This window comes from Haemaphysalis longicornis, unplaced genomic scaffold, assembly GCF_048455015.1.
Source record: "Haemaphysalis longicornis isolate Haplotype H1 unplaced genomic scaffold, Haemaphysalis longicornis Haplotype H1 scaffold_1, whole genome shotgun sequence".
Classification (NCBI taxonomy): Eukaryota; Metazoa; Arthropoda; class Arachnida; order Ixodida; family Ixodidae; genus Haemaphysalis; species Haemaphysalis longicornis.
Window position 1 is genome coordinate 157,741,003 of NW_027526203.1, and position 23,579 is coordinate 157,764,581.

The 23,579-nt window shown below is 49.7% G+C and overlaps 1 protein-coding gene and 1 pseudogene across 2 annotated transcripts; one reads left to right on the forward strand and one right to left on the reverse strand.

Annotated features, from left to right (window-relative positions):
• The first annotated feature begins 224 nt into the window (after positions 1-224).
• Positions 225-10,188, forward strand: LOC144138417 (putative defense protein 1). 2 transcript variants are annotated; one of them, XM_077670692.1, is made up of 4 exons: positions 225-331; positions 7,817-8,029; positions 9,071-9,281; positions 10,078-10,188. In XM_077670692.1, the coding sequence occupies exons 2-4, from the start codon at positions 7,825-7,827 to the stop codon at positions 10,139-10,141; spliced, it is 480 nt and encodes a 159-aa protein (XP_077526818.1). In that variant the 5' UTR covers positions 225-331; positions 7,817-7,824; the 3' UTR covers positions 10,142-10,188. The 2 variants fall into 2 exon arrangements, with proteins under 2 accessions (XP_077526818.1, XP_077526826.1); XM_077670700.1 differs by having other exon boundaries at positions 261-331; positions 7,814-8,029.
• Positions 10,189-12,967: 2,779 nt separating this feature from the next.
• LOC144155380 (uncharacterized) lies at positions 12,968-19,623 on the reverse strand (annotated as a pseudogene).
• Positions 19,624-23,579: the final 3,956 nt, after the last annotated feature.

Sequence of the window (23,579 nt, forward strand, 5' to 3'; positions counted from 1 at the left end):
GTCAACTTTTAAGCATATCTGTTAACGTAATCCTTCAATAAAATTCTGCTTGGAACAATAGATTTCTCACTGAAGACAATACCCAGGGCCGACAAGAATACAAGGGTATTGCGTCACCCAGTTTTAACAATACGAACATCGCCTTTGGCTTATTTCAATCAGCCCTGTGCAACGAGCTATCGGCTCTAGGCGCGGCATTAATGTGCTGCAAGCTATATGCGTAGGAAAAACGTCACACTCCTACTACCTATAAATACTAACGATAACCGGTGATAGCCAGACCGTTGAGGCGGGGAAGAAAAGCTGCTGGACGGCTTGCATCGCGTGATCGGTGAGCACCCTTGTTCAGCTTCTCGCAACAGCATTTTTGTGCAATTTAGTTTGTTTTACTTAGTGTGATTTTCTTACCTTGTTAAAGAAAGCGTTGCTGCATGTCTGTTCATACGTCACTACGGAAGTTGGTTTCAGTTGCTGCACTAAACTATAATGGTATAAATCCTGCAGTTCAACACATTAACCTTTATGTGGTGTGTATAATGATGTACAGGCAGGCTGCGAATCATGCGTGCAGTTATTCGATTTAAATTATCTCTTGTTAATTTATACTAGGGTTAACGCGCCATGTACCGCACGTTAACGCTACATATAGTGAAGGGCAGATCAGTGCGAGTTTTATGTCCGGTGCAGCTTACCATTACGAATGTACAAAAAACATTCGTGAATCTGCTTGCCTGCATGGTACCGGAATGAATCATGTCCATGAAAGAAGAAACCTGGATGGTAGTGTGTTATCAAAGAGTACACCCGAATTTCTGCTGTATATTGAGGTAGTCCTCTACAGCAAATATTGTTCTTTAATGAAAGCGCACACGTTGCTGCACATTAGGTATGCTACGAAAAACGTTTACGGACGACTTGCATTGTGGGCGTACACAATGCAAGACGTCGTCCTACACTTTCAAATGTCGCAGCTGCGAATACATCTTTGGACACCAGTGGTAGCTAAACTGCCTGACTAACCTCTTTCGCTTTTTTTACCTCGTCTTTTTCTGGTTAATCCTTGTTATTGCAAATTTAAGCCAGCGTTGTTGATGGAATGAAATATACTGATATTTCCTTTATAAAAAGCGTCATGTCAGTGAGCTGAGGTGAGGTTGAGACAATTATTTATTGAAGTGTGCTTTATTTGGTGAATGACATTTAAACATACGAAACTAAAGAAGAATAGCGACCAAGGTTGAATATTTTTGCTCGCTCCTTTAGAGCTTCCTAATAGCAGCAATACTAGCAAGATTACGAACAATGAGATTACGAGATCTCGAACACAACCGTTAATATAAACAAGAACTGCCCGTGCGTGAAAGAAACTATAGTTGATGACAGGGTAAGAATGCAGCTCCGCCCACAAGCGTTGTTTGGCCGCTAGCTGACTCTCCGCGGTTAGAAAAAATAGTTCGTTATATTGCAGCTGTTTATACCCATGATTACTAATATGAGCGGCTGATAGTATAACCATCTGATTATGATGTCGTTTATATATGTTTCATTCCGAAGAATGAATGATTTTCACAGGAAAAAGAAAACGTCGTCCTCATTGAAAACTGGCTCAGGAGAAAAAAAATTACTCACTAAAACAAAGGTTATTCTTGATATAAACTATTCCCGGTGTACTTTATACTTAAATCAAAGCTATCTGTGATTGTTTTACTGTTAGACAACAGAAATAAACTTATAAACAACGCGCCCACGATTTTTTGGGTCTGAATAGTTCGAATTTCGACCGCTACACGTCGCTTAGCCGTCGTCTGCTTCACGTTGGTCTGCTTGGAAAAAACATAATCAACATAATGGTCGTCGTTATATTTTGCCGGGCTCGTCGCAGTTCGACTATTTCTTCACTTCGCGTGTGCAATCATTGTCAAGAAATGTAGTCGGTACAATATCTTCCACAGCCATCATCACCGCTAAATCAAGCGTCGTAAACGCAGGGTGGAAGAAAGGGGCGGTTCGTCGCCGCAATGGCTGGATGCAGTGCACGGACTGTGTAAGCCCAGGGTGAAAAGGAAACCAGCGGCGAAAATTCATCGGTGTCTTTCAGAAATCGGCCGCGATATCAACGGGCCACGCATTGTTCTATGCGACTGTTTCGAACGTAGTGACGCACTGCAAACACCTATCGCGGCGACGCACGCAACCGTGGAGGTCGCGATGCCGCTTAAGGTGTCCTGCCTTGCGAAATCAGCTGTAGGTGCGAAGAAACAAGCGTTATTTTATTCCGCTTAAACGAGACGACAACACCGTATGGCGCGAGCAGAGAACTGCGGGATGTGAAACGTTACAAAACTAATCATTTCTACTTCACGAGACACGCGAGTGGCGAGACGCTCTACGTCAGTTGGTTAGATCAATTGACAGTATACAGTGTCATGCTTTCAATCCAGGCGATCATTTCCGAGGTGTTTCCCGGCGATGTAATAAAAGAGCTGCCGGCGTTTCTTGAGTGTCATATCACCACCGCGCAGTTTGCAGAGGAATGATAACGCAGAGAACCCGAACGGACGGTTCAAATTGATAGAAAAACACCCTTAAGCACTAGCAGCCGCCTAAAAAAATTACTGTTGCGAGCTTTTATGAAAAAAAAAACGAATAGTGACCTACAAATGCATCCCTCCGAAGTTCGTTCCGAAGTTGTGCTACATTCAACTTTCATTGGCTCTACACTGATGTGCAGCAGCCTACCGTGAAGATATTTTTATTGTTGATGAGGCTTTTGAAATAGCATACATAAAGAAAATATTCGGTTCAACATGTAGTTGCTTTGCAGCCATGTCATGTCAAGCTTTTGTGGAAGCATTTTAATTTCTGATAATCTTCCCGAAGCCAATAATCTTCCCCTATGTACACCAAAGAGTGACGTCGAACACCGACTGCCCCATACCAAACTTGAACGAACAGCTATACAAGTGCATTCAATTCTGACTGCACCTATTTAGACAACCACACTCAACAGGTCCAATAATATGAGTATGAACGTGAGATCTAAGTGAATTATTTAAAAATGTGCCGACATCTCCATGCAAGCATTTCCATTTTATCCACTTCTGCAACCAATCAGAGCACCAAACTGGAACAGGGAGAAGAAATATTTAATTCTCACTGCCCCTTGTCAAGGTTTCATGGGCTACTGCACAAGCATTTTCTATTCTTACCACACTTTCCAGCCAGCAGCAGCAAAGTGGCACCCTGAAAGCCTGACATTGGATCCATTTTGATTTGCTGCACCAGTGTTTTCAATGCCTAATGCATCTTTAAAGCCAAAAGCAATTGTGTGTACGTGAAAAGCAGTGACTTCACAGCGTGAAGGTGTGGCATGAATTCATTCTAACGTACTACATAAGCATCTTCAACTCTCACCACAACTTCATGGCCACAAACTACAATGTGTGTGCGAGAGAAGCAGCGATTTCATAGCCTGAAAGTGTGGCATGAATTTATTCTAACGTACTATGTTAGTGTCTTCAACCCTCACCACAACTTCATGGCTAGAAGCTACAATGTGTGCATAAAAAGCAGCGACATCACAGCTTGAAGGCCTGGCATAAACACATTCCAACGTATTTTATTAAAGCTTTCACTTCTTACCATAGCTTTCTAGTCAGAAGGAACAGTTCAACCTTGCAAAGGAGTTACATGGCATCTTGAAGAAGTGGCGTAAAATCGTTGCGACCTGCTGAGTAAGTTTTTCCAATTTTTACTGCGTCTGAACCAGCCGGAAGCAACAGTGCGCACAGAAAGCAGCGACATGACACTCTGGAGGCCTGAAGTTGAACCATTTTGATATGCCGCATCCCTGCTTTCTATTATTCTTGCAGCTGTATAACCAGATTCAACAGTGCATGCTCGAAAAGTATGAACATAGCATTCTGAAGGGGTGACATGCCTCATTTCTACCTGATACACAAGTGTTAGCAATTATTACTGCAGCTCTTCAACCTGAACCACCTTCAGTCACTGTTTGAAGGCTCTCCACAGTTGCTGGAACAATAAAAACATCTAAAAGTGGGAAGCGGTGTTGAATCTAAATTAAAGTATGCTCCATGATAAGACGCTCAAACATGTCCTCCACTTTATAATACAGTCTATCATGACAGAGACACTGGAAATCTGAATGTCTGCCAATACACTGTAACCCCTTTGTTGAAACTTAAACTTCACAAGCACCAAAATGCAATCGTTAAACTACAGCCATCACTATGAAACACAGCTGCAATAGACAAATTTTTATAACTCATAAAGCCCATCACACAAACTGCATGAAAATAAAGGGAAGATAAACTATTGGTTCATTCCTACTAAACGCATTCAGCTATTTCAAAACAACTTTAACAGCTCATGACACTTATGAGAAATTCCACACTGCACACGAAATACGCAGCCTCAGTACATGCAGTCAGTTTCTCCGATGCCACTTAGTGGAGCGATGGGAACATACGCAGGCATAATAAAAAGCTGCGCGCGTGTGTAGTTTTGGCAATGTATAAAAAAAACTACGTGGTCATGTTGCGGGGCCACACATTTCCGGCTTTCTTCAACGGCGTGGTTCAAAATCCACCAATCATGCAGTTTAGTTGTTTTTTTTAGAATGCTACTGATGATTACGACCAACGAATGACAGTCAAGAAACGAAACGCAACCATATTTGACACAGGTAAGGTGCGGATGGCACCGCAGCCTCGCTGGTTTTCCGGGCGTCCTGACGACGGCTTCGGTGGAGCACGGCTACCGCGTCTTATGGGTAGCCCTCATAACCATGCGCTTCCGAATCATCCACTGTCAGCCAGACACTGTCTCCTCTTCTTTCTCTTCCTTTTCCTTTTTGCTCGGGCTATTCTGCCCGTTCTCTGGTGGTGACCCCTAGGCGGCACATACCCCAACAGGGTGATTGTCCGCGTTAAACAGTTGCTCTTCGTCGTCGTCGAGGCCATTTCCGATGCGCGTACCACCCCTGTCTTCTGTCTCATCACACAAGGCTACTCCCCTAACTGGATCAATGACTTTGCTTTTTCGACAAACCGACATTGAAACTGCAGCCGCCGCTTGACGTTCGGCTCGTTGATACGAACATACGGTAGCGAGAGATGAAGTGGTGACGAACAACCGTTATTTGTGGTCGTCTTGTTCAAGCTAGCATTTCGAGGCCTGGATATTTTGAAACAAAATTAGTTAGTTCGGCTCAAACCATTACACTAAATGACACTAAAATGATGATATTGTTGGAAGTTCTTTTTCCGATCCATGTCAGCAACCCATCTGAATTTCTACACCGACTTGTTCCCCCCCCCCCCCTTTGTACTAACCAATGGTGTCCGTTCAAATGTTAGATTGTACGCCCATGATTGCGTCTTGTACTACCCTGTCAAGAGTGTCGGTGATTCACGTGGATTGCGAGCAGATTTATTTAAAGTCTCAGATTTGTTAGCGCAATGGCAGATGAATTTAAACATAGCTAAATTCTACCATGTAACATTTACTAATAAAAAAAACCACTGCAATGTTGTTATCTTTTAAACAATGATTTATTACAAACTGTACAAGAAGAGAAATATCTGGGTGTAACAATAAACTCGAAATTATATTGAACAGACCATATCCACGCAACAGCTGCCACAGCTTCCCGGCTCATGTACATTTTTTAGAGAAATTTCAAACACTTCCCTAAATAAAAAAAGAAACACTTTATTTCACCAACATTAGGCCCATTTTGGAATATGCCTGCGCAGTGTGGGAAGGGTACAGAAGTGTACAGCTAGATTCGTTACAGGTAAATTCACTTTTGAGATAAGAAGTTCTGTCATCTGAAATAACTCAGGGTGGCAAACATTATGCTTGCGAAGAAAAACGTGCAGACTCAAGCTTCTCTATAACATTAGGATAGGAATAACTAGAATTAACAAAAATACTTACCTCAAAACGCAGAATTACGTCTCGGCACGAACAGACAATTTATAAAAAATTAAACCGCACCAGTGCCGCCTCACTGTATCTAAGTATTCCTTCTTTCCAACTACAATTAACGATTGGAACAACCTCCCAAATAAAATTGTGCGCTCACCGAATGTTTGACTGCTAGTGAAAGTGTTTACTGAGTGCTGTTTGGTTTTGTTAGTGTTATTAATATATTTTTGCTATCTTTTGAACTATGATCTGTGCTATGTTCTGCTGTGTTCTCAATACCCAGACAAACCTGTATTCCCATTCCAGGCTTGCATTTGCATGATTACTTGTTTGTTTTTGTGATTACAAATTAACCCCCTACAAAAAATGCCCAACGGGTGCTGTAGGTATTTGGAATAAATAAAAATAAATAAATAAATAAATAAACACTCACAAAAACAAGCTCTCGCATTGCAAAGAGTTCGTTGCAGTCTTTGCAGAAACCCGCGAATTCGAACTAGTCTAGCAGCAAAAGTTCGAAAATTGTTCAATGAGCGCTAACCATTGTTACAGCATCGTTCTACGAATAAAAGCATCGCCTGTCTAGAGCGATGGCGGATTCTGAGTTGTGTCTGTTTCACAGGAGTTAGTTTAGCGTAAGTTAGAAGCAGTAGAGAGGTTCAGCATAGCGGCTAGGGTACGCTGCGGTGAGAAGGGCAGATACTGCTACGAAGATCACCCCTCACCGGAACGAAAGCGCGGTCTCGCCGAGGCGAGCCGCCCGTCACCGCGGAAATAATTCAGGTATGCCCAGTCGTGTCCAGGTACCCGCCGCCCATAGCGTAGCGCACGCTGGCCGTTGCGCTAAAACTTTGTTACGCGTCCCTTTACTGAACCTCTTGCGTGTGCCCCGACAGCCTGCCCCGCTTTGCTATTTTGTAGCGCAAGCTACACAACGCTACCTCGGGCAGTCCTCGCGGGGTGACCTGTTTTGCCCTTGAGCGCTAGCGGTCAAACCACACCCCCTTACCCAGCGGCCGGCACGGAGCGGCGGCCCGATAAAGGGGAGAGATAAGGGGCAGGGGAGACTTAGGTGAGGACGGTAAGGAGACGTGCGCGAAATCCATGCGTTGGACGGGGTGGAGGAAGGCGAGGAGGCCAACGACTCAGCGATAAGCGCGCGCCACGAATGAAGCCCACGAGGTCACGTTCGGAGGAGTACCGTGTGCAATAGAGGCAGACGAACATCCAGCTGTGTTCCTTCGTACAGTTGAGAGTTTTAAGCAACGCCCTGAGGCGAAAAAAAGGAAAACGCTACGTTGCGTACAGCTTCGCTACCTTCAAGACTTACGCATTAGCGTGAACTTCCTCCATTTTTTGTGTCAGAGCTTTGTCGTCCATCTTCAGCTGATTATTCTTCCTTTGAGTCGGGCAGTATTGGACCGGACAACAATGAGAATTTTCACCCCAAATTAAAGCAAAAAGGCGCACTTGTTGCCGTTAGACGACCTGCAGTCGTCACACCAGACAACGCTTGCTGCTATTGGGTATCGCTCCAATGACTTCAGTGTGATAGGGGAAGCTATTGTTCTCTCACAAAGGGGCAACACAGCCAGGTAGCCGAAAAGACATTCTACTCGACAGCCTTTGACCGATCACCCCCGCGCTCCCTATGGCCTGCGAAAATAACTTTCTTTTTACACGTCTTTTTTCACGCTGCAAAGGGTACCATATCGTGTCAGTGTCACACAGCGCCGTTACGATAGCCATGCTTCACGGGGTCCTAGTAGCCGCCTAAATGTTAAAGAACGGCCACGAATCACGTACCGCTGTTAATTGTTGCCGTTACGAATCATTGTTGTCCTTCCATGTGTGTCAGCAGGAAAAATCATGGCTCGGCTCAGCTTGCCTCTCCTGGTGCTGCTGTCTTTGGCTGCTACGATGGCGTTTCCTGACGGGGCGCCGGAGTTGACGTGTCACCCCTTATTCGACTTGCGCCCCGTCCATGCTGAGACAGATGCCCTGGACGCCAAGAACTCTCCTTACCGGCTCGTTCAGGACAAGGTGGACTTTGAGGCCAATGATCGTGTCAAGGGTACGCACTGAAAAGGTCTCCTGAGACCAGACATTCATTCAATTCAACCGGGGGTTTGTCCCTCGGAAACTAGTCCCTTACGGCCTACCACGCTCCCCTTGGTAAACCGCAATTGAATAATCATACCATCCGGCGATATTTAATGTGTACCGCTATAACGGCTCCTAGCCATTTCCGCCATTTCCTAGCCCTTTCCGAGAGAAACAGCCGCACCGGCCTGAATGGAACACTCGTCCTCGGGCTCGAAAGCACAGACTCTTAAGGCAATATTCTGAGTTCCTCCTTTACTCCATTTGCTCCCTCCACTCGCCTGAGGGAAGGAGTCCGCAATGCTTATGCATGGGGTTAGTCAGAATTCCAAGGTGCGCCGCACCAGTGGACCGAGTCGCACAAATTTCAGAAGCTTCCCATCGTTTGCTTTCTTCAGGCTTCGGTTTGAGCACATGCGCTTAAAGCGTCACTTTTGGGAGAGCGAGGAGGGAGGGATCCTTTTAATGTTAAAGAGAAGTCAGCCTGGTAGCGAGCTTCCATTCCTACTCCATATGAACGTGAGGGTCCAAAATGAGCGAAAGAAGCGAAGACACAAGAACCCGTACAAACTCAAACAAACACAGATAAACGCACAGGAACTGACAGGGGCAGGAACGAATACACAGCACACGCACAGTAGTAAAGTTACGGCAAATGTAAGGCAAGCTAAGTGACGGCGAAGTCACGGAGAGATTACACCAAGGCCTCTGTAGTCCGTGTCATCACGGCAGTCGAGTTCAATCAACTGGTGACGTCGCTAAGCTTCAGGGTTTAGTAAAGGTGTGGCTGACATCCCTTTTGTTTCCGGTAACTGTCCAGGCCCCGTGAGAGAAAGAAGCCTATCAGTTTTCCGGCCAGATTTGCTCCTTTAATTTGGGAACATTAACACGCACTCAACTAAACAATGACAGCAGGAATGACAGAAAGCACGCGCACGCGAAATATAGCTTCGCTTTGTGAAACGAACGACCTTGTATGCTTTTGTGAAGCCTTTCCGCCTTTCTGATGCAGTGACCCTCTACACTGTGGGCAAGCCCTTTCGAGGTTTCAAGGTGAAGCCGGTGGACGAGCAGGGCCAGGAAGTAGGGCACTTCGAGCCCGGTGCCGGATACAAGGCTCTTAGCCGATGTGCGGCAGCCACGCACAAGAGCAGGGCGGACAAGGAGCACGTCGAAATCCACTGGCTTGCACCGGCCGACAGGTCCGGACGAGTTTACTTCAAGTGAGTAGCCCCCGCCCTCGTCGCCTCGAAGCTCTCGGCGACTGTGTTGGGTGAATGTAGCGTACAGCGTGTGGACAAGTGGCTGTTGTAAGCCTTTCACCTTATATATAAGGAGCCAACGTAGTTCTCAGTGAACGCCGATATCTCTGGCCGATAATCTTGCTTCTCTTTTTACCTGCATGATAGCACAGAATACTGGTTCATAATCAGCGCTACTCTTCCTCAGCTTAACTCAACTGGTAGTGGTTGAGTTCAGCTTGATTTCAGACACCAGTTGAATTGCTGAGAACAGCTGGAACTACTTGCAGTAAACAAGACAGCTGATGAGCTTCATTGTCACGGATTCCGTATTTCTTAATCGCAACCTTTGCCTCTGGTGACGAAGTTGTTAAAGTCGAAATGGCCGCTGCTCACAAGAAAACCAGCAATTACTATACTGCAAGGCGGTGGCGTCGAGTCTATTATAGCAAGGTAAAAAAGTTCCTTGAGTAGTAATGAATCGGCTCTTTGGTAAAAACTTGGATCCTTTCTACCTGCGTTAGTTGTCCGGGTGAACAACTTTGACATGCGGGAGTGCTTCGAAGGCTTGAACATGCCGCTTAATAGGTTATCCACACAGTGGAAACGCGCGTAAATTGATATTATGTTTCGCACACGTCGTCACGATGTTGAGGAGGTAAAATCAACGCATCATATTATATGACTTATTTGTATTTTTCTTCCCGACTTCAATTTACTGACGTTTCAAATTTCATGTAACCGTTGTAAAGCATTTTTCGTATTCATTTATTTTCAGCGCCACAGTAGTTCACCAGTACTACGAGTTCTACATGAACCTGACCAGCACCCTCCACCACTAGCTAGCCTTGCAATGTCATCGAATAAACTCTACCTCATTGATTCAGATCGTGTGGCTTGCAGTACCTTTTATTATACGAAACTACTGGTAGGCGATACCTCTGCCATCACCAACATTTTTCAAAGAGTTTTACCACTGAAGCTTTTCGCACAGTGGCTGTGAGTCGCGTCGTAGTGGCGGACTAGAGATCAATTTGCCACCTGGCTGCGTTTGTTGAAATTTTTAAAGAAACAAGTCTTTTTTGGTTTTTCATCCACCACCAGAAAAAAAAAAGAATCCCGGGCCATCCCCACTAACGTAAAACCTGGGGAGGTGCGAAGCATGCAGTGTATAAGTGTATTCAAAGATTGCAAGTCTCTCTCTGGCCGCACGGCGCTTGCTGATTGGGTGCCGGAGAAGCGCTGGCGGGAGGAGCAATTGCCAGCTTTCTTAGGCGGTAGAGCCGTCTCTTTCGCTGATCTGGATTTAAGCAATTAAATGACAGACCGACTGAACCGTCTGACGCCCATCCTGAGTTTTCAGGCCTATTTTAGGAGTCAGACATCTAAGGATTACAACAAAAACCTCGCTGTCCCCATTCCCACCCACTTTCCCATAACCCATTCCTTATTACCACCATCCGCATCCCTCATCCCAACCTTTCATGCTACCGTCCCAGGGGAGATCAGGGGAGTCTCCCCGGGCCCGCTCTCCTGGCTGTGGTGTCGCTGTGTAGCATTTTTCCCTTTTATTTTCCACTTCGGTGTGCATTTCCTTCTCTTCAAAACTGTAGTTGACCTCGGTCCAGTTTGTTTATTTTTAATTGGCGTCACCCGTGATACGTATGTGGTACGGGTTGGGCTTTTATTTTATATTATAGCCCTTTAGCTTTATGTACGTAAGTTCTCTTCGGGTCACACGCCTCAGCATACTAACAGGTATGCTGAGAAGTAGCGGGAGGCGCTGGAAAATAAGTGTCCCGGTGAGTTCTTTTAGTAGGCGTTACTTTCTAGCGCGAGGTGTTGGAAAACGAGTTTCCCGGTGTTTTCGTACTGTGACTACGTGATACGACAGAAGATGCCGATAGCCTGGGCACCAAAGGCGCTTCCCCCCGAAAATGAAGAGCACTTGCACCCTGGGAAGAGGGAACTGCAGCGAAGCTGGCAGTCTGATTGCAATTGCTATGTTGGTGTGTAGCTATTCAGGTGATTGGCTATAAGAGACTAAAAGGACAGTGGCCCGACCTCTACGTAACAGACTAGGGACGGCCACGATTGTTGGGTGAAGACATTGATGTTTTTTAAAGACGATAGTCTTTCTTGGGCTACTTAAACCTAGAAATTTTTGTCTGTCTGTATGTCTGTCCGTCTGTCTGTCTGTGACTCGATTCAGCCCCCCGACCAAAGTAAAATTGATATTGCGCAATAGTCTTATATACTCACAGCCAAATGTAAACGACTAAGCCCGGTTTATATGTTCGTTCTTGTCAACTTTGTTGAACAAGAACAAGACATTACGCAAATATAAGACAGGAAATTAGTACACAATGGATATTTACAGTGTTCCTTTATTAAAAAATTCATGGATGCTTGGTTTTTCGATAGCAAAAAATATTCTACATCTATTGCAGAAAACCGCGGCCTCCTGGCGGCATATGAAAAATCACGCGGCAACAGCAACGAAAGGTTCCACTTGCTAGGTTCCGCGTTCTGCTTGGAACGCACGTGGAGCACGGCCACGTGGTTCTATAAACCTTGTAGTCGGCCGCCTCCATTCACGCGCGTCTCCGCCGTACTGCAGCGCTGGCATCGAGGAACCCCGCCTGTAGCAGTGGGACGCGGTAAATTCAAATCGCCTTGAGCAAACCTTTAGTGTGTTTACTTTGGGATGACCACGAAGGAACAGGAACAGCATGAGAGGTGAGCGGAAAAGCGAAGGGGGGCATTTCCTTGGCTAATGCCTACAAAGACCATCGTCTTTTGACGACATTTGCAACGAAAGGAGCAGATACGTGGCCGATTTTTTATGTGTGGCTACGCCAATCCCAGCGCAGGCTCTAATGCACCGCACAGGTAGCCACCAAGGAGCGCGATTCATTGCGCAATGGCGGGGGTAAATAAACGCCAAGCATGGAGACACGGCTCGCGAAAGAGGCGGCAGTGATAAAGAGGAGCTTAAAGTGGGGCTGTAACCATACTCCGTATGTAGGTGGCCGTAGTTCACTGCGCAACACAAAATACGGGAAGGCCCGGTTGCAAAGACCAAGCTCACACTAATCTCCTGAAAGTCGGCTTAACCTCGAAATTCAAACAAGGAGCTTTTTTTCGAAATGAGTCCAATCCACCGGAACAGAATTATAGAAGCAAATGAAAGGACGTACTGCAACGCTGCCAAAGCTAACTTTTTCTAGCTCACATGGGAAACATATCACTTATGTTATCTTTGACGGTGTTGCAGTCGGGCCTAGTAAACAATATTCGCTTCTTTCTGAAATACTGTTCCGTTGGATTTGACTCATTTCGAAAAAAGGTCCTCCAGTGCATTGCTGTGAAGGCATTTTTCCTAGGGGAATATTGCTACGGGCAACTATTCTCCAGGACACACCGGCTAACCGGAACACAGTAACAGGTTTAATCACCCGTACCGAACTAGTCAGTCCCGCGACCTCCTTCTTCGTCTTCATCTTCCTCTTCCGCAACCCATATCTCTTACTAGCTCACAGCCCTAGGGGGAGTGTCCTTCTCTCTAGGTATAATATGTGTCTAAATAATCCATAACACTTTCCCCCCTCCACCTGAGCAGCGTGAGAAGGCCGAAGAGAAGACCGGCATAACGGTGGCCCCTATGATCACTGCTCACGCAAGGTTCGCGGCAACTTCTTAGCGCACACGGCAAGGCAGTTTTGCGCTATGTGCCCGCGATCGTCGCAGCGGTAGGAGACGTTGGCGACAGGGTCGTTGCCGACGGCCTCGGGGCAGTCGCGTCTGATATGCTGTAGGTGGCCGCAGTTGTAGCACTCGCAGTTCTTCCGCTCACTGTTGGGGCAGTCCTGCGACATTTGGCCCAGCTGGTGGCAGATTTAGCACGTCTGCTCTTGCTCATTGCACTCGCGGGCAATGTGGCCCATCTTGCCGCAGTTGTAGCACGATATTGTCACGAAGACAGGGACGATGCAGTTGTGTTGAATGAGAAACACGTTTATTGGAGCGAACTTGTGCTCCCCTAACAACTCAAAAGGATACAGAGGCGGCGAAACAGCGGTCAACAAAGTGACTTGCACAGGCGAGTGTCGTCGAATCGAATGCCCCGGCGTCCGCACTGCAGGCTTTTTATCTTTTGGCGCGCGTGGTTCTCGAAACGTCGATTCGCATCGAGAACATAGTAGATCCAAGAAGATTATTCTGGGCTGTTCACGTTAGATCGGAATGCTCTCCCTATCACAACAGATAACACATGCGGCACAGAAAGAAAGAATGGAACACGCGCTTCCCTTGGCGCATGCAGAGACAACACAGACCGGCGCAGCCGGGCGGCAAAAGCAAAACACAAATAAACAAACCCAATGTATGGTTCGCGGCATTACCCCCCCCCTCTAAGAGTGCATCGACCCGATGCTAACATAAGCGACAGTCCGAACAAATGAAAATAAAAGTTCGTCATCGTCCGTAGAAAGGTTTTAAGCGAACCACGTGGACGACGTCAGGCCGCGTGCGTCGTCGTGATGTGCCGGAGTCACCATCGGGGATCACTTCGTAGGTGAGTTGGCCAACACGTCGTAGAATCTGGTAGGGTCCGAAATACCGTCGCAGGAGCTTCTCACTGAGTCCGCGTCGTCGGATGGGAGTCCAAACCCACACACGATCCCCTGGTTGGTACTCGGCGTCTCGGCGTCGGAGGTTGTAACGCCCCGCATCCACCAGCTGCTGGTCCGTTATACGAACTCGAGCGAGCTGGCGGGCCTCCTCCGCACGTTGAAGATATCCGTGGACGTCGGCGTTGAGGTCGTCGTCTTCTACGTGCGGAAGCATGGCGTCGAGCATCGTAGTCGGCCTTCTACCGTAGACAAACTCGAACGGCGTCAGCTGTGTCGTTTCCTGGATAGCCGTGTTGTACGCAAACGTGACATACGGGAGCACTTCGTCCCAAGTCTTATGTTCAACGTCAACGTACATTGACAGCATATCTGCGATTGTCTTGTTCAGACGTTCTGCTAGTCCGTTCGTTTGGGGGTGGTACGCCGTCGTTCTTCGGTGATCCGTGTTGCTGTAGCGTAATACTCCTTGCATCAGCTCCGCAGTAAATGCCGTTCCGCGGTCTGTGATTAGGACTTCCGGGGCTCCATGTCGCAGCACAACTTGGCTTATAAAGAACTTCGCCACTTCTTGTGCAGTCCCCCTCGGAAGAGCGGCGGTCTCTGCGTAGCGCGTCATGTAGTCTGTCGCTACGACAATCCACTTGTTCTGTGATCGTGACATAGGGAACGGGCCTAAAAGGTCCATTCCAATCTGTTGAAATGGTCTCGATGGGACGGCGATCGGTTGCAGAAGTCCGGCGGGTCTTGTCGGCGGCGTTTTTCGTCGCTGGCAGTCACGGCAGCTCCGGACGTAGTGGGTGAGGTCAGAGGTAAGGCCGGGCCAGTAGTACCTCGCCTTGATTTTTCCAATAGTGCGGGCTGTGCCCAGATGTCCGGAAGACGGGTCGTCGTGGCACGCTTCCAAAATTTCGTCACGAAGGTCCGCGGGGATGACGAGAAGGTAATTCGCTCTTGTTCCGGGGCTGAAATTCTTCTTCACAAGGACGGAGTTTCTCAGGCTGAATGCTGGTAAGCTGCGTTTGAAGGTCCTAGGAACTGCAACGTTGCATCCCTCGAGGTACTCGATTATGACGCGTAAGTCGGGGTCGGCACGCTGCTGGGCGGCTAGGTCGCTCTCCGTCACGATCCCGAAGAACGCGCTGTCTTCATAAGAGTCTTGTGGTGGTGGGTCGACGGGGGCGCGGGACAGGCAGTCGGCGTCGGAGTGTTTCCTGCCGGATTTATAAACGACTGTAACGTCGAACTCCTGCAGGCGCAAGCTCCACCGCCCAAGACGGCCAGAGGGGTCCTTCAAATTGGCGAGCCAACACAGCGCATGGTGGTCTGTTACAACCTTGAATGGCCTTCCATACACGTATGGGCGAAATTTTGAAATCGCCCATATAATAGCCAGGCACTCTTTCTCAGAGGCAGAATAGTTTTTCTCCTCCTTCGACAGACCACGGCTGGCATAGGCGATTACCCTTTCGCAGCCGCTTTGCTTTTGGACAAGGACGGCACCCAAGCCTATATCACTGGCGTCTGTATGCATTTCGGTTTCGGCATTTCCGTCGAAATGAGCGAGCACGGGCGGGCTTTGCAGGCGTTTTTGCAGCTCGCCGAATGCTTTTTCTTGGTCGTTTTCCCAGCTGAAAGGGGTGCTATCTTTCGTCAAGCGCGTGAGTGGCTCTGCAATGCGTGCGAAGTTTGCGACGAAGCGCCGGTAGTATGCGCACAGCCCGAGAAATCTTCGCACGCCCTTCTTGTCTTTCGGCCTTGGGAAGTTCGCAATGGCTGAAGTTTTTGCCGGGTCAGGTAGGACTCCCGCGGCGTTGACGACGTGGCCCAAGAACTTGAGTTCCCCGTATGCGAAACGGCACTTTTCAGGCTTCAGCGTCAACCCCGACGTACGAATGGCCTCGAGTACAGACTCCAACCTTGCAAGGTGTTCGTCGAAAGTCCGGGCGAATACCACTACGTCGTCGAGGTATACGAGGCAGGTGTGCCACTTAAGGCCAGCTAGCACAGTGTCCATGACTCTTTGAAACGTCGCTGGTGCTGTGCACAGCCCGAACGGCATCACCTTGAACTCGTATAGGCCGTCTGGGGTTATAAATGCAGTCTTCTCTCGGTCTCTCTCGTCCACTTCAATTTGCCAGTAGCCGGTCTTCAGGTCCATCGATGAGAAGTACTTCGCGTGGCAGAGGTGGTCGAGGGCGTCGTCGATTCGGGGGAGGGGGTACACGTCCTTTTTCGTGATTTTGTTCAGTCGCCGGTAGTCAACGCAAAACCTTAATGTGCCGTCTTTTTTCTTTACGAGTACGACGGGCGCAGCCCAGGGGCTTTTCGATGGCTGTATAATGTCATCGCTCAGCCTGTCGTCGACTTGAGTCCGGATGGCTTCCCGTTCGTGTGAAGAGACGCGGTACGGTGACTGTCGGGTAGGTCGGGCTCCATCTTCGGTTATTATTCGGTGCTTCGCTAGAGGGGTCTGACGTAGTTTTGCGCTCGACGAAAAACATTCGCTATAGCGACGCAGCAAAGCCAATAATTTTTTCCGTTGTTCTTGCGCTAGCGCCGGATTCACGTCGAATGGCTGCGGGAGCTTGAATGTTTCTACGGGTGTGCGTTCAAAGTCGGCGACTGCGATCACGTCACTTGCTTCTTGCGCTTCTTCGAGGAATGCAATTGCCGCGCCCTTGTTTAAATGCTGGTACTCCTCGGTGAAATTAGTAACCAGAATGTGGCATTGGTGTTCCTTGAAGCGCGCAATGCCTCTTGCGACCGACACACCACGGTCGAGAAGCACCCTTTGATCAGTGTCTACGATAGCGTGGACGTCAGGAGCAGCATCTTCACAGTAGACTGCGACCATCAAGCTTGCGCGGGGTGGCAGGGTGACATGATCATCGGCAATCCTTACAGCAGCCCGTCGTTCGGGGTTCGGTTCCGGCGTCATGGAGTGATTGGGGGAAAAAGTTATTGACTTGGTCTGCAGATCGATTATTGCACCGTTGTCCATCAAAAAGTCCATTCCAAGAATTACGTCGCGGGAGCAGTTAGGCAGAATGACGAACGCCGCAGGGTACGTTGTGCCGTCTATGGTGACGCGCGATGTGCACGTTCCACTTGGCGTCACGAGGTGGCCTCCTGCTGTGCATATGTGCGGACCGTCCCATCTGGTTATAACTTTCTTCAGTTTAGACGCAAATGGTCCGCCGATTACCGAATAGTCAGCTCCCGTCAGATACACCTTGACGTCAGATGCAGTCTTCCTCGAGTTCCGGGTTCGTCGGGGTGTCGTATCTCTGCTTGTACGTGTTGACGGTCGGGCAGTGTGCATCGTCGTTGTCGTCGTCTTCTCAACGGACGTCTTGGTCAGGTCGGGTACGCGTCGCGCCGTGTAGCTGTCGTCGTGTTCGGGAGTCTCGTCAGGGTTAGGTCGGGTCGTCGGGATGAGGGCATGTCGTGAATCACTGTCTTCAGCGCGTCCTTGCGTCGTTGGAGGGTTTCTAGTTTTTCGCCGTAGAGCAACTTCACCTCCAGAAGTTGCCGCCTTTAGTTTCCCCCGCGTGGGCTGGGGGACCTTCCACGGGCGAAGTCAGCGTTGCTATGGCGGTTCGGCGATTGGTAGGGGTAGGGCGACGGCGAACGGTTGAAACGCGCTGGGCCACGGCTGGTTTCAGATAGATACTCGTCGATCTCACGTGGTCGTTGGCTAGGGAGAGGGCGAGGTGCGTCGACGGAGAAACCACGCAGTCCGAGTCTCTTGTATGGGCAGCGACGGTAAATGTGGTCGGCCTCTCCGCAGTGGTAGCACAGAGGACGGTTATCGGGAGTTCGCCATACGTCCGTCTTCCTCAGCGTCTGGTTTCGGGCTACCGGGGGTCGGGCGGGTGACAGTGGGCGGCGGTACGGCGGGGCCTCTTGACGGCGTGTTGGAGCAGGGCGGGGTCGACGAACAGCCGCGGAGTATGTCATAGCTTGTGGCTCTCGGGGTACCTCGGATGGCGTAGAAGTTCCCAACGCTTGTTGCACTTCTTCTCTAATCACGTCGGTGAGGGAAGCGACTTGGGGCTGCGGCGGCGTTGGGAGAAGTTTCCGCAGCTCCTCTCTCACTATTGCGCGGATAGTCTCGCGTAGGCTGTCGGCCGGGATCCGCGTGCTGCCAAAGTCGTTCACATTGGCCGCGCCAACAAAGTTGCGGTCATACTGCTTAGCACGCATTTCGAGGGCTTTCTCAATGGTGCTGGCTTCGGTCACGAATTCGGCGACGGTTTTGGGCGGATTTCGGACAAGTCCAGCAAACAGTTCCTCCTTCACTCCGCGCATTAAGAAGCGCAACTTCTTTTCTTCCGTCATTTCGGGGTCCGCGCGGCGAAATAGCTGCTTCATCTCCTCAACGAAGATCACGACACCTTCGTTGGGGTGTTGCGTGCGCGTTTCCAACAAAAGGGCGGCTCTTTCTTTACGCACGACGGTAGTGAAGGTCTTAGTAAACTCGCTTTTGAACTGAGCCCAGTTTGTCAAGGAGCTCTCGTGGTTCTCGAACCAAGTGCGAGCCGAATCTTCCAAGTAAAAGAAAACGTGCCGGAACGTTTCTACGTCGTCCCACCTGTTGAATTTCCGGACGCGCTCCAGTTTCTCCAACCATTCTTCTGGGTCTTCTGCAGGGGCTCCTCGGAATGATGGCGGTTCCCGGGGCTGCTGCAGGACGATTGGCGACGTTGTTTCTTGCACCATGGTGTTGGTTGCAGCGTTCCTTTTCTTGGGCCCTTCTGGCATCAAACCGAACTCGGGCGGTAAATCTTGCAGGCGGGGGCTGGCTCTTGTTGGACTGGCTTGGCGGCTTTTCGAGGTTGTAGTGGGCATGAAGGGTGCGTACCCCGCACCTCCACCAGATGTCACGAAGACAGGGACGATGCAGTTGTGTTGAATGAGAAACACGTTTATTGGAGCGAACTTGTGCTCCCCTAACAACTCAAAAGGATACAGAGGCGGCGAAGCAGCGGTCAACAAAGTGACTTGCACAGGCGAGTGTCGTCGAATCGAATGCCCCGGCGTCCGCACTGCAGGCTTTTTATCTTTTGGCGCGCGTGGTTCTCGAAACGTCGATTCGCATCGAGAACATAGTAGATCCAAGAAGATTATTCTGGGCTGTTCACGTTAGATCGGAATGCTCTCCCTATCAGAACAGATAACACATGCGGCACAGAAAGAAAGAATGGAACACGCGCTTCCCTTGGCGCAGAGACAACACAGACCGGCGCAGCCGGGCGGCAAAAGCAAAACACAAATAAACAAACCCAATGTATGGTTCGCGGCAATATCTCGTCCGGTTTGTGCTGGCAGTTCTTGGAAATGTGGCCCCTGCCGTTGCACCTGTAACACCGGTACGCAGCCTCCTTGCAGTCCCTGGCAACGTGGCCTGTCCGGTTGCACTTGTAGCACTTCTTTCTTATGGGCGGCTTGTAGTCCATGCGGCCACCATGGCCGCCCCCGCCGCGGACCCCACCGCGTGGGCCCACGTCTCCGCCCCTGCATCCTCCGCCGCGTCCGTCTTGGAAGTACTCGCGAGCAAAGTGTCCCAGCTTGTGGCCCTTGTAGCACTCCGCCGTGCACCTCGTGCTCCGCCGCTGCCTTGGTGTGCTCTTGACTTCCTTAGATGGGGCTGAGCAAGCCACTGGCTCAAACGATACGTCTTCAGTCATGTTTTCTTCAACTACCGCTACCAGCGAAGTCCCTGCCATTGGCGGTAAACACGTTGTGCTAGCAGTGCTAACAGCAGGGGCCGCTCCAATGTAATTTCTGTGCGGCCTCGGTGCGGCAAACCCCAAGGATACACGATCAAGAAGACCTTTTCATCTAGCACGGATACACAGTAGTGGACGTACAACGAAAGCAAACATAAGTGCGAGCAGGCAGGACCAACCAGCAGCTTTTGTACGAGTAGGAATGCCATCACGCCGCATGCAGCTAGCTGGGCTTTTTCGAAAATGTTGTTTCGACACCAGCCTGTTGACACAAGCCGCATCCGACTATTACCGGCCAAATTGGACTTTCGGCTACCACAAACTCGACACGGTGGAGCCTTTCGAGTACCCTCACATCCAGAAGCACATACCCAATCGGTTGTATCGTAGCTCCGTTGAAGGCAAGCAACCGTGTGGTGGGTGCGGACTGGATTAAGTGAGGCACATGAGCGATGACAGAACGGTCCAAAATGTTGACGGCAGCACCTATGTCCACTAAAGCCTTTGGAGATTGGCCCGGCACGACCACTTTGAGACACGCGTAAGGTGCATCGTGGGAAACCTTTGCTCTGGCTTTGGCGTTGCCCGGCACTCCCGCAGCGACAGTGGGCACAGACAACACTACAGGGTTTAACTCATCTGTAGTTGTTTCGCTGATCTTGGGCACTTCTGGTAAATCTGATTCCGTACGCCCTGAAGTAACCTCTGGGACAGGCGAGGGGTTTGGTAAGTTACGCGGGTTCCGGCCCTCGACGACCCGCGCTGGCATTTCCCGGTCGGCTAGACAGAGATTCTGCTCGGCGGTCACAATCACGCGCGTAGCGATCAGGGGCACCACACAGGTAACAGCCCAGGCGAGGAGGACGCGGCCGAACCCCGCCTTAAGGTAGCCGACAGTTGGAAGTTGAAGAGCTGGACTCAACACGCTGTGCAGCAGGGGATTCTACAGCTGAAGCTTCGAGCGCCAATCCAAGAGCTGCACGGACAGTCATCGCCGAGCGAGACGCACAAAACGCTGAACGTTGGGGCTCTCCAGGGCGTAAACAAATGCTCCGGTAGCAATAAGATCTTTTGTGGCGTTCGGAGAACCCGAGATTGCCTTGTACGTTAGTCGCTCTGCGCGATTCGCGAGGTCTTCTGAAGACATACCTTGCTTTCGCACATGCTACAGCTAGGCGAAATGTAGCTGCTGGAAACGGGCGTCGCCAAAGCGGTCTTCCATGGCCGTAATTAAGCGGAGGTAGTTGAGACTCGTGTACTCCGGCATTTATTCTAATACATCAGAGGCAGGAGGGCGTAGCTGTGCCACTAGAGCACGAGCCTGGTCAGTCAGAGACCACCCACTGGCCACAGCAACCGACTCAAACTGAATACGGAAGGCTGTCCATGAGGTAGAACCATCAAAAAGGGGTGGACGAAGTTGAAAACAGTGGTGCTACAACAAACAACAACAAACGTGGAAGGTACAACAAACGTGGAAGGTACAACGGGCGCAGTCAGGTCCGGGGCAACCGGCCGACATGACGATTTCCAGGACCACCATACGATTGGACAGGTCAGCTATTCGACCGTTCGCATCCGCTAACCAGGCACACATCTTCTCAGTAATTGAGCTACATCTTTTCGTCGATGGCTCAGTTATGGCGGTCAGGCGGCAGGCGAGGTTGCGAAAGAGTGCTTGTAATTTGCCCGAGTGCGCTTTATTCATCGCAAAGTTCGCGACAACGTTGGGGCTTCACGATGGTGAAACATGAGGCTCGTGCAGATTCTGACCTCTACAGTGGCCCCCGTCGTCGTCGACATGGTGGACATACTGGGTGGTGACCGGACTGCTGGCAGAGAAACCACCCACGGGAAGCGATACGGATGCGTCACTCGCTGGTCTAACTCCTTGTGGCACGAACATGCCACCATCTTGGTTTGTAGTCGCGCGGTCTAACCTTCTTGTCTAACCCCTCCGCCCCCCCCCCCCCCAGTTTTCATTCCGGTGTCATCGATTTACTCGGCGCCGCTCCGGGGCTCCTCCTCACCACCGCTGACACCTCTTTCACAACTATTTTTGGCAAGTTGCGCAGTCGGCAGCTAACGGCGGTAGAGCAATTATCAGATGATTGCGAGAAATAAACAGACGCACGGATGGGCGTAAAAATGCACTGACGATTACTACACTCCCTAATATAAAATTTGTGCGCAGGGCGAGCTGCAATCTTCTCGGTCATGGCTCATTTCTTCTGCGTCTCAGGAAGTGTTCGCATGATCAGCGAACGCAGGGTGGTGTGCGCTACTCTGCTGCTACCTCGCAGTTCGCCGCCGCCGCAGGCCAGCATGCTGCAAATTTATTTGAACCAACCACGCAAATTTCACTGTGTTCGGATTAGCCCAGCCCGAGGCAGCAGCGAGCATATTTTTGCATACAGTGTTTGAACTTTCCGCGCAAAAGTAACGTGGTTTGGATTAGAGGAGAATGGAACACGTCTGGGGAAAGTTTCAGGGGGAGGGAGCTCCTTGGTGGCGACACATGAGTAACGTGTGAGGGAAAGGCAGTAACAGAGATGATGTCGTAGTCGCACGTGTCCTACTCCACCTCACCCTTCAATAGACGTTCCTCTCCGTTTTCTTTCTGTTGTCGCTGCTGCGTTCGCTCACTCAGTTACGCGGACATAAACAGATGCCGCTCCCGCGAAGCCCAGGTAACGGTGCCAAGGGGCTGCCCCCTAAAACGACCGAATCCCGTAGTCGCTGTTTCCAATTAAAATTCACTTAGCCAAGTAGCTACAAATCCCACCTAGTAGAAGTGAAACTTCCGCAGTTGGAACGCCGGCTTGAGCTAATATTTTTCAGCTTCGAAGACCTTCTGAGCGACCTTTTCGCCGGTGTCTTTCACACCTAAGTATGCGCCATCACGGGTTTCCGTGTTATGCCTTCAAGGTTTGCGGGTAGAAAACAGGTAGCGTGCACGCACAGCTAGGCTTCACGCCGCTACCGAAGAATTGATGGTTGTGCTGGTATTTAGGTGTCGAAATTACATGGCTCCAAGCGGTTAGTCGGCTGTCCTCCTCAATCCAGTGGTTCGGGTGTAAGTTGATGTATTACACAGATATCTTAAACAGAGTGAGATGCATACGAAGGGGAAGGGAAGCGGACAGCCACATGTTTGTACGCGAGAATAGAGCTCAAGGGCTTTGGGGTTTTAAATCGTTATAGGACGGATGCATGCCGTTCGTTTGGAGGAAGAAGAGCAAGAATAGCAACAAGTGCGAATGGGTGCAAAACAACGGAAAGCTGCTGGTACCGCTGTTACCACCTCAAGTTCAGCTCGTGGAGTAGCGGCGAATCCCTTCCGGATGAACAGTAAATTGCCCACCTATAAAGCTGGCGTGAGCAAATATCACTTCTTCAGAGAGCTTTCACGGCATATTTTTGATGGCGTCTGTCCCTTTTAAGCACGCGCACATGACCCGTTGCCGGTTTATGGGTGCACAGGTTTGTAGTGGAGAATAATGGGATGGACGATGGGAGGCGTGAACGCGCAGCTATAGGTTTCATGACCGTACTGATGGATGGCATGGTCGTTGTGCTGGTGCGATATTTAAACGCGGACGTTAAACGGCCCAATGGGACCTGTCCGGAGTCCTTAGTGGTAGAGCGGATTGGGTTTGTGTGTTAGGCTATGTTCAGATTGCCGACACAAAACCCGTATTATGACCTATGGTCGTAAAAAAATTAGTGCCCTTCCACTCAGTAAGAAGGATGACCTGCAAAGCTGGACGCAGTCTACGGAGTGCACGAAACAAAACACGTTTATCGTAATTTGCGATGGAGCATATTTCCTAGCCAATTAGCTGAATGAACCTCTCACGGATCCAGGCTTTGTTTTTGCAGATAAACATGAAACTGCCTTTGTCCCTACTGCG